Source organism: Neolamprologus brichardi, chromosome 3, assembly GCF_056152115.1.
Source record: "Neolamprologus brichardi isolate AB-2024 chromosome 3, ASM5615211v1, whole genome shotgun sequence".
In the NCBI taxonomy this organism is placed as follows: domain Eukaryota; kingdom Metazoa; phylum Chordata; class Actinopteri; order Cichliformes; family Cichlidae; genus Neolamprologus; species Neolamprologus brichardi.
In genome coordinates, this window is record NC_142106.1 from 61,838,702 (window position 1) to 61,850,108 (window position 11,407).

At 39.9% G+C, this 11,407-nt stretch overlaps 1 protein-coding gene across 2 annotated transcripts; it reads left to right on the forward strand.

Moving 5' to 3' along the window:
• The first annotated feature begins 6,699 nt into the window (after window positions 1-6,699).
• On the forward strand, window positions 6,700-10,103 carry LOC148106016 (high choriolytic enzyme 1-like). 2 transcript variants are annotated; one of them, XM_087839446.1, is made up of 9 exons: window positions 6,700-6,718; window positions 6,936-7,035; window positions 7,276-7,303; window positions 7,396-7,446; window positions 7,735-7,866; window positions 8,395-8,512; window positions 9,184-9,362; window positions 9,674-9,755; window positions 9,971-10,103. In XM_087839446.1, exons 2-9 carry the CDS (start codon window positions 6,982-6,984, stop codon window positions 10,101-10,103), a joined length of 777 nt encoding a protein of 258 aa, XP_087695572.1. In that variant the 5' UTR covers window positions 6,700-6,718; window positions 6,936-6,981. The 2 variants fall into 2 exon arrangements, with proteins under 2 accessions (XP_087695572.1, XP_087695573.1); XM_087839447.1 differs by lacking the exon at window positions 6,700-6,718 and having other exon boundaries at window positions 6,898-7,035.
• Window positions 10,104-11,407: the final 1,304 nt, after the last annotated feature.

Sequence of the window (11,407 nt, forward strand, 5' to 3'; positions counted from 1 at the left end):
TGCCCCCGGCCTCTTGGCCTGGGGCTCGGTCACTCAGGCACAGCTGGCTGCCGGCGGAGCTCACGGGCACGTCACTGCAACCCCCCCTGGCTTCTGCTCCGTGGCTGCTGAATGACCCCTCATCTGGGACTCTCCTCAGCTCTTTCTGGGACAGTGGCTCAGCTGCCCCTCTGTTGGTCTTCCTTGGTCTCTTGTGTTCTGGGGGCCTCTGGATGTCTGGAGTTTGGATCTCCTCCATACCTGCTTCATGTCCTGGAGGACGGGGCAGTGGCCCCCCACACCCTCTAGCAGATCATTACATGAAGGAACCTTTTAAAAAACAAGCGCGTCCATGCTCACAGGTGTACACACGGGTGCTCACACACACAAACTACACCTTTTTTGGCTCCTACCTCAAAGCACACTGTGCTGTCGATCTTACGTGCGGCACAATAATGTTTAATATTTAGTATTTACTGTCATATTCCCATAGATCATTGTGATGTTGTTTATTCTATTACTCTCGTTTTCTTCTGCTTGTTTTCTTTTTTCTTTCTCAACAGGTGATCCAGGTGATCGATATTTGTTGGTTTTTGTTTTTTGCCCTTCTCCCCCGTCCCTCTTCTCAACTGTTTTTCTTTCCCTCTTTCTTTCTCCCTTTTCTTTCCCCCAGTCAAGTCTGTCCCGTATTCAGCAAGTGAAAATAAAATAAATAATAAAAGGTGAATCAAATGGACAATTACGGCAAAGCTGGGATGGTCAATTTGGTAAAGAAAATCCGTTGGGCATCTTTCTTCGCCTTTAGACAATAATTCTGATGGCAAAAGAGCCAAACGGGACAGGCAAAAAAAAAAAAAAAAAACAGCAAGAAACCTCCGGCAGAACCAGGCTCAGGGAGGGGCGGCCATCTGCTGCGACCGGTTGGGGTGAGAGAAGGAAGACAGGATAAAAGACATGCTGTGGAAGAGAGACAGAGATTAATAACAGATATGATTCAATGCAGAGAGGTCTGTTAACACATAGTGAGTGAGAAAGGTGACTGGAAAGGAAAAACTCAATGCATCATGGGAATCCCCAGCAGCCTACGTCTATTGCAGCATAACTAAGGGAGGATTCAGGGTCACCTGATCCAGCCCTAACTATATGCTTTAGCAAAAAGGAAAGTTTGAAGCCTAATCTTGAAAGTAGAGATAGTGTCTGTCTCCTGAATCCAAACTGGAAGCTGGTTCCACAGAAGAGGGGCCTGAAAACTGAAGCCTCAAAACTGCCTCCCATTCTACTTTTAAATACTCTAGGAACAACAAGTAGGCCTGCAGTGTGAGAGCGAAGTGCTCTAATAGGGTGATATGGTACTACAAGGTCATTTAGATAAGATGGGGCCTGATTATTTAAGACCTTGTATGTGAGGAGCAGGATTTTGAATTCTGGATTTAACAGGAAGCCAATGAAGGGAAGCCAAAACAGGAGAAATCTGCTCTCTCTTTATAGTCCCTGTCAGGATTCTTGCTGCAGCATTTTGGATTAACTGAAAACTTTTCAGGGAGTTTTTAGGACTTCCTGATAATAATGAATTACAGTCGTCCAGCCTGGAAGTAATAAATGCATGAACTAGTTTTTCAGCGTCACTCTGAGACAGGATATTTCTAATTTTAGAGATGTTGCGCAAATGGAAGAACGCAGTCTTACATATTTGTTTAATGTGTGCGTTGAAGGACATATCCTGGTCAAAAATGACTCCAAGGTTCCTCACAGTGTTACTGGAGGCCAAGGTAATGCCATCCAGAGTAAGAATCTGCTTAGATACCATATTTCTAAGCTTTTCAGGGCCGAGTACAATGACCTCAGTTTTATCTGAATTAAGAAGCAGAAAGTTAGTGGCCATCCAAGTCTTTATGTCTTTAAGACATTCCTGCAGTTTAACTAATTGGTGTGTGTTATCTGGCTTCATGGACAGATAGAGCTGGGTGTCATCTGCATAGCAGTGAAAATGTATGCTATGTCTTCTAATGATGCTGCCTAGGGGAAGCATGTATAATGTAAACAGAATTGGTCCTAGCACTGAACCCTGTGGAACTCCATAATTAACCTCAGTGTGTGAAGAGGACTCTCCATTTACATGCACAAATTGGAGTCTATTAGATAGATATGATACAAACCACTGCAGTGCAATACCTGTAATACCTACAGCATGTTCTAATCGCTCTAATAGGATATTATGGTCAACAGTATCGAATGCTGCACTAAGGTCAAGAAGGACAAGCACAGAGATGAGTCCACTGTCAGAGGCCATAAGAAGATCATTTGTAACCTTCACTAAAGCTGTTTCTGTGCTGTGATGAACTCTGAAACCTGACTGAAACTCTTCAAATAAACCATTCCTCTGCAGATGATCTGTTAGCTGTTTGACAACTACTCTTTCAAGGATTTTTGATATGAAAGGAAGGTTGGCGATTGGCCTATAATTAGCTAAGACTGCTGGGTCTAGAGATGGCTTTTTGAGTAAAGGTTTAACTGCAGCCACCTTGAAGGCCTGTGGTACATAGCCGATTATTAGAGATAGGTTGATCATATATAAGATCGAAGAATTAATCAATGGCAGGACTTCTTTGAGCAGTTTTGTAGGAATGGGGTCTAAAAGACACGTTGATGGTTTGGAGGAAGTAATTATTGAAGTTAACTCAGAAAGATAGATTGGAGAAAAAGAGTCTAACTTAACATCAATGGTACTAAGAGTAGCTGTAGATAACATTACATCTGTGGGATGATTATTGGTAATTTTTTCTCTAATGATAAAAATTTTATTTGTGAAGAAGTTCATGAAGTCATCACTAGTTAACGTTAAAGGGATGGTTGGCTCAAAAGAGCTCTGACTTTTTGTCAGCCTGGCTACAGTGCTGAAGAGAAACCTGGGGTTGTTCTTATTTTCTTCAATCAGTGATGAGTAGTAAGCTGTTCTGGCTTCGCGGAGGGCTTTCTTATAAAGCAACAAACTATTTCTCCAGGCTAAATGATGATCCTCTAAATTTGTGACACGCCATTTCCTCTCCAGATTACGAGTCATCTGCTTTAGGGTACGTGTTTGAGAATTATACCACGGGGTCAGGTACTTCTGGTTAGAGACCTTAGTTTTCACTGGAGCTACAGTATCCAGAGTCGTACGTAGTGAGGAGGTGAAATTATTAACAAGATAATCGACCTCTGTTGGGGTAGCGTTTAGAAAGCTGCTCTGCTCTATGTTGGTACAGGGCATTGACGATGATAACAGTGGCTGGATTATATTCTTAAACTTAGTTACAGCGCTTTCAGAAAGACATCTACTTTGATAAAGTCCACTCTCCACTGCTGCATAATCAATTATTGTAAATGTAAATGTTATCAAGAAATGATCAGACAGGAGAGGGTTTTCAGGAGACACTGTTAAATGTTCAGTTTCTATGCCATATGTTAAAACAAGATCAAGAGTGTGATTAAAGTGGTGGGTGGGTTCTTTTACATTTTGAGAGAAACCAATTGAGTCTAACAACAGATTAAATGCCATGTTGAGGCTGTCATTTTTAGCATCAACATGGATGTTAAAATCACCCACAATAATTATTTTATCTGAGCTCAGAACTAAATTAGATATAAAGTCTGAGAAATCAGACAGAAACTCTGTGTAAGGCCCAGGTGGACGATAGATGATAACAAGTAAGACTGGTTTCTGAGTTTCACAGCTGGGGTGGACAATGTTAAGCATCAGGCTTTCAAATGAATTAAAAGTCTGTCTGGGTCTTTCATTAATTAATAGACTGGTGTGAAAAATTGCTGCTACACCGCCCCCTCGACCTGTGCTTCGAGACTTCTGGTAGTTAGAATGACTCGGGGGTGTTGATTCATTTAAACTAACATAATCATCCTGCTGCAACCAGGTTTCTGTAAGGCAGAGTAAATCAATTTGTTGATCAATTATTAAGTCATGTACTAACAGAGACTTGGAGGAGAGAGACCTAATATTTAATAATCCACATTTCACTGTTTTACTCTTTGGTTCAGATGTGGATACTGTATTGTTCTTTCTTTGTAAATGTTTAAGTTGTTTGTTGCTGGTTTTTAGTTTGTTTTTTGTCTTTTTGGAAGCTGACACAGTCTCTATGGAGATGGGTTTTTGGGGGGGTAGCAGGAGGAGAGAAGCTGCAGAGAGGCGTGTAAGACTGCAACTCTGCTTCCTGGTCCCAACTCTGGATAGTCATATTTTGAGGGGTTTAATAAATTTGTCCATATTTCTAGAAATGAGAGCTGCTCCATCCAAAGTGGGATGGGTGCCATCTCTCCTAACAAGACCAGGTTTCCTCCAGAAGGTTTGCCAATTATCTATGAAGCCCACATCATTTCTGGGACACCACTCAGACAGCCAGCAATTTAAGGAGAACATGCGGCTAAACATGTCACTCCTGGTCTGATTGGGGAGGGGACCAGAGAAAACTACAGAGTCCCACATTGTTTTGGCAAAGTTGCACACCGATTCAATATTGATTTTAGTGACCTCCGATTGGCGTAACCGGGTGTCATTACTGCCGACGTGAATTATGATTTTACTGAATTTACGTTTACCCTTAGCCAGCAGTTTTAAATTTCCTTCAATGTCGCCTGCTCTGGCCCCTGGAAGACAACTGACTATGGTTGCCGGTGTCTCTAGCTTCACATGTCTGAGAACAGAATCACCAATTACCAGAGTTTGACCCCCAGCGGGTGTGTCACCGAGTGGGGAAAAACGGTTAGACAAATGAACGGGTTGGTGGTGTACCTGGGGCTTCTGTTTAGGACTATGCTTCCTCCTCACCGTTACCCAGCCGCCCTCTTTCCGCAGCTGCTTGGGATCTGCCGGGGAACAGCTAGTGGGGCCTATGCTATCTTCGGCTGCACCAGCTACAGGGGCCTGGCTAGCTAAGGGTGAGTGAAGGGTGCGAAGCCGAGTCTCCAGATCAGTAATCCTGGCCTCCAGAGCTGCAAATATGCTACATTTGTTACAGATATCATTACTGATATGGGTAGCACTGTGGCCTCACAGCACTTCAAACCCTTGACGTGTCAGGTCAGGCATCCATAGAATAAAACCTGCACACATGCAGCTATGGCACATTCCTAAGTTAAACTGTGCTGAAAGATCTGATGAGTTCTTTAAGTCCCTATCTCAAAGCCAGCGTGACTGCGATGGTGCCCTAAAGTTTCCAGTAAACACACCTATTTAGATCACACTTCCCATACTGAAAGTTCATGTTGATGAACCAGTAAGACGAGCAGGTATAGTAACGTGTCCCTTTCCTTCTTTCCTTTCCCAGACACTAGCAGGAATTCAAAAAAACCTCTGTTTCCACATGAAAAGAATCTTCTAAGTGGATCAATTGTGGTTACAAGGGTAGCTGTAGCTCAGGTGGTAGAGCAGATCAGCTACTGATTGGAAGGTCGGTGGTTCGATCCTTGGTTTCCCAAGGATGAACTGCAGTGCAAATATTGGTGGGCCACACACTAACCCCAAGTTGCCCTACGATGCGTTCATCGGAGTGTGAATGTTATTTGTTTACACTTGAGTTTAGAAGTGCTTGTGTGAGTGGGTGAATGTGGCATGTTGTATACAGCGCTTTGAGTACTCCAGGAGAGTAGAAAAGCGTTATATAAAAATTACTCCATTAACCAACGTGATACAGAGAAATAAATAGTTTTTTCATAGATAAAATGAACATTTAAACACTGTTTCTCCATTTATTGATTTATATCTTTTATGAAATTGTTTTAAGCACAGCCTTTTTATGTTTGCACACAAGGAAGCTGCATTTACAAGAACTAATCTTAGAAACCTGTTTCCTGGTTTCCATCCCAGCCCTTTGTCTCACGTAGCACTGAGTCTTTTGTCACTTGAAATTTCTCATCTATTCATACATAATCTTCTTTCATGTGTGTCTTGCTTACTTAGAATTGATAGAGACAGTTCTCCTTACTCAGGAGCCGAGATATTAAAAATAGCCAAAAAGCTATTTTTAATACCTCGATCTACACAAAATATTAAACTTTAACTATTATATAAGACATCGCAGCAACCCACAACAAATCACTCATAGTTTGCCATTTGTCTAATGTTACAGGATTTTAAAATGATTATTAATTCATTTATGGCACATTTATCCCAGAAGGTCTGATGAATTGTTTGGTTTTCCTTCTCTAGCGCCTTACTTCATATCTTTGTTCATTCAGACCACATATTCAGTGTTTGCATTTTATGTGAGTATTTCCTTAATGTGATGCTTGACTGAATTTCAGAAGTAAGAACTTTATTTTGTAAGCTAGCAATGAAATGTTTTACAAACTGAGGCAAAGGTGCAAATTGAGTACATGTGAGGAAATAAAATGTTGTTGTTATTGACTATTTTGCCCAAAGGTAATTATATTGTTAAAAGAATTTCATTCCAGTCTGATTGAAATTTAATTTCCATCAGCATTTCTTTGGGCTTTGCAATTTTTAATTGCAATTATTTAATGCTCTGAATGTTTACGTCAGCCTCCAAAAATGTTTGCAATGTTCTTGATTGAAGTTTCCTTCCTGGAAATTTGTTGCTGCTTTAGTGTTTCGGCGTCAGCAAAGAGAAACTAATGGATTGATAACTAAAAAGACAGCCCTGAAACCTCAGCCACACCCTGTGTGAGCTATCTATAAAGATAGAGCAGCCGAACACCTGCTGCATCCAGCAAACACCTGGTACAACAGGTAAGCCTCCTCATATCATCTCCCTGCATGCTGAATCCTCTACGTAGGGAAATCCCAGATATCTGATTTTCTTTATGTGGATGTTGTCTGTTCAGCATTTTCATTGGGAGAAAAGTTAACATCCAGATGAACAGAATCAGCTGTTGGGTTGCCTGTATCCCACTTATTTGCCTTTCTATTCCAGCAGTTACATTCATTGAAGTTCTTTTTTAAACAGTGCTGTTCAGATTTTGACTGTAGGTTAACTGCAGAGGACCAACATCATGACTCCAGCCTTTTTCTTCTCCGTCTACCTGTCAATGACAGCCGTTTGTCTGGTAAGCTTGACTCTTCCAGCAAAGGCATTAAATGTTGTTCAACACTGCCGGCTGTTCTGTGAAAGTCATGTAATTCTAACCGTCTGCTTAACTGACATGGCTGCTTGTTATGAGCGTTTAAGCGTGACACAGTTGAAGTATTTTCACATAATAGTTTTTGTTTGCCAACAATAACACTTTGTCAGTGTGATTTCAAATGTGATTAAGAGTAAGTTGAAAATGTCTTGTTTTTTATTGCAGAGGGCTGCTGTCATTAGAAACATAACTGGTGCGTTCAGTGATGAAATACTTCCAACATATTGAGGTGTTTTTAATATAAGAGCTTAAAGTTAATCTGCTGGTTTCCTCATGTATCCACAGATGAGTCTCTGGGCGCCTCAGCGATCATTGAAAAAGTCAATGCTAACTCAAGTAAGTGAAGATTTACAAAATAAAACTCTTTTTTGTTAACATATAAATTCTGGATGAAAATGAAAGATCCCTGAGAACTGACATGTTAACATACAATAGACTCCCAACAGACACAATGATCAATCAACCTTTTGGTCATTTACTGGCTTGTCTTAGTCAGCTGTTCTATTTGTGTTATTATCAAACATTGTAATTGTGCGATCAATAAAGTTGTTTGTTTTGACATAACTGAGCAAATGGCAGCTTAAGTATCGAGCATTTAACCACTCTCTGTTTGTTGTTCTGCAGCAAAAGTGTTGGTTCATGGTGACATTGTACCCACTACTACCAGGAATGCTGTTCCATGCACAGCCATTGGCTGCAAGTGGCCTAAAACTGGACCCTTTGTCTATGTACCTGTCTTCATTGGCACTGAATACAGTAAGCAGTACAAACTTTAACCATTAAACACAGACTTTATGAAAAGGAGAGATGGATAAAAATAGTTCAATAAAACCCATTGTTATATAAATATATATAATATATATTTCAAGTGGTTTCCAAAAATACTGCTTTGTTAACTATGCTGTTTTATTGTCGGATTAACTAAAAAGCATTTAAACTTAAAAGTCATATTTGTATAAGTATTCTGAATTGATATCATATACAGATGCACACAATTTTCAAATTATGTTTTCATTTAATGTCACTTTCTCAATTTTTCTCTCTCATATATGTGGATGGAAAGACAGACAGACAGACAGACAGATAGATAGATAGATAGACAGATAGATAGATAGATAGATAGATCGATCTTGGCGGCCCTGTCATTCCGATGGGAACTCAGAGATCCTCGAAGCAGCACAGATTGTAAATACTGTTTATGCTGCCAAGTTGAAATGGCTGAAACATATTGAAGATCCTGAATACTGAAGAAGCTCCTCATCAGACTCATATTTGAATCTGCAGGCAGCCAAGAGCGCAACGTCATCATCAATGCCCTAGTCACCTTCCACGCTTCCACCTGCGTCCGGTTTGTCTGGCGTACAAACCAGACAGATTTCCTTCACTTCTTCTCTGGACAAGGGTGAGAATGCACTTCCTCTACTTAGACTGTACTTGTATTTATATGGCAGGACAGTACTGATACACCCACACCCTCAAAACCCTTCAAAAATGCAATTCTGAAAATGATTGCATTACAAATATTCTGTATGTGTCATCAAAACAGGTTCTTGAAGGACCATTCTGTATTGACCTTGTACTGTAAAATGTCCAGTTTTATTTTTGTTTGCTACTAGATGAAATTTATACTGTTGCATAGGAGTGTAAAGAGCATTTTATTCATCTGCTCTTAATTATTTCACATACTATTTGGTCCACTAGTTCCAAAACTAGAGACTGGCACCTTGTAAGGCGAAAAGATGAATCTGGTGGGTTATTAGATGATTAAAGGACAACAGATGTTTAAAAATCTTCTGAGATTGATTTGACCGCTATCTGGTCATTTACTTTAGTTGATAATGGATATGTGTGTTTTTTATTTTAAAATATTATTTAAGATATTAAAGTACAAAAGCTTAAGTGTGGTTCGAGCAGTGTCTATAGAGCCACAGTGTCAAAGTCGGTCACATGATTACTGTCTTTGCTTTTTTTGGTACTTTAGCCTTAGCATGACTAGCCGAAGGAGGAGGATGCACAGTGCTAGGCTATAGAACAGTCCATCTATTTTTCAAGTGATGTCATTGTGTATATCAGGTGTTATTCATACCTGGGCCGTCAGAGAGGAAGACAGGAAATCTCCCTACGGAGAAATGGTTGCTTGTTTCAGTCGACGGTGCAACATGAGGTTCTTCATGCTCTGGGCTTCCACCACGAGCAGGTCCGCTCTGACAGAGATCGGCATGTGAGGATCCTTACCAGGAACATCATCCCAGGTCAGCTGAACTACCCAAAACGTTGGTTACAGTTAACTTAGTACACAATGGGACATCCTCCTGTTTCACAGCAGTGTACATATTACAAGTAATCTGTGCTTTTCCGAACTCAGCACATAAAACACTGCAAGCGAGCACTGCATAGAAGATTTTGCTTGTATTTCTTTAGTCCCAAGACTATCAAACAAATGACCACAGGAGAGATTAGCTAGCATTTTGATGTATACATCTTCAAAGAGCTGAGACTGAAGACGGATTTTGAAGTGGAAGCATATAAAAACATGTAATATTTTCTGGAAATTTCTGTTTAGGAAAAGAGCACAACTTTGTGCAAGTGCAGACCAACAATTTGCAGACTCCCTATGACTTCAACTCTGTCATGCACTATGGCAGGTGAGTTGCCGTGTGAGATGGACTTCGTAAGGTTTTATATTCCCTTACATGTTTTGCATTTTCTGCAAGAAAATGTAATCCAGACTAACAAAAACATGCACACACTCAGTGGGGAATGGATTTTTAATGTTAAATATTTTATGGGCCCATTTTCTCCCCTGTTTTCCTAATATAACCGCGTATGTGTGTTTGTGTGCTGTTGTTTGTTCTTTTAGATTAGACTTCTCCAAGAATGGGCAGCCAACGATTGTTGCCAGGTCCAATCCTAATCTTAATTTTGGAAATGCTTTCCGAATGAGTGCCAATGACATTGCTCGTGTAAACAGGCTTTATGGATGCTGTGAGTAATTAAGACACACCCACAAAAAAGACATTTGCTATCTTTTTGTACGAAGCAAGTACTGATCGGAGATGATTTCTTTTTCCTAACCAGAAATTCAGCAAGAACCTTCAACTTTGCATCCAGATTCTTCAGATGCCCAAACACCAGCATTACACCAAGGGATTGGATCCACTATACTTAAAAATGATCAAAGAAACATAAAATGTGCTGCAAATATCACATTTAGAGAGTTGAAGTTCTGGGTCTTTGTTTTACGAGCTAAACGGCAGGCTTATATACCAGAGGGTGATGGTGTTATCTCGCTTTCTGTTGAGGTTTTCTCCCCTTTTGTTAGACTATAAACTATCATTAATGGATTTCTCAATCTGTGCAGTTTGATAATTAACTTTGTAACTGTAAATGATGCAGACATAGAACCAAACCTTGCACTGCGACATGTCTCAAAACTTTTTGTTTGGCAAAACAGCAAAGTGAAAAAATATGTGAACAAAACAAAAAGTCAAATCTTTCATGGAATGATCATGACTGTTGTCTTACTCTATACATGACCAACATGTATCAACAAGATATAGTGTGTAGATATAGTCCAGTGTCACAAGTGTAAGAAGAAGAATCTTTCTTCTGATATTTTAAAAATCGATTTTTCTGACAATGTCTTCTAATTTTTCTTGCTTTTGTTTTTCGAGGGGTTTTATTTTTGGTTTGTTGTCTCTTTCTGTAAGAAGTGCTATCAAATAAAATTCCATATTTCAAGCAACAGGGGGCGGTATTGTTTCATTATTATATTTTAAGTTATTTTAGAAATATGTGTTTTGCTTAAAGTTGGACAGAATGTTACAGGTGCCTTTTTTAATGTGCAACAAATGTAACAAATGCACAAATACTACTACATAAATACATGTTCTGCATTTAAAATCCTACCAAACCATCAAAAAACTGAAACCAGAGAGTGGATCATGTCTCTCAAGATTAGAGTGCTACTTCTTCTTATGTAGGGTGGAGTCAGTTCAGTGCAAGTGTTTAGATTGAGAAGATTAAAACACCCACAGACTTGAATATTCCCACCACCATCATGATGCATCACATAGTAATCTGATCAGCCATTTAGTTTCTGGTGATGTGTTTCTTCATAACTGTTGTTAAAAACTGTTATGAAACCTCAGTCATGCACACGCCTGAACAATGATCCGGCATTTGTTGCTGTAATTGTTTGTACTAGTTCATGCTGGCTTTGCCTGTCTGACTAAATAACTATACAAGGAGCAAGCTGTCAAGCATGTTCAAAGGTGATGTTTAAGGAGCTGCTGGC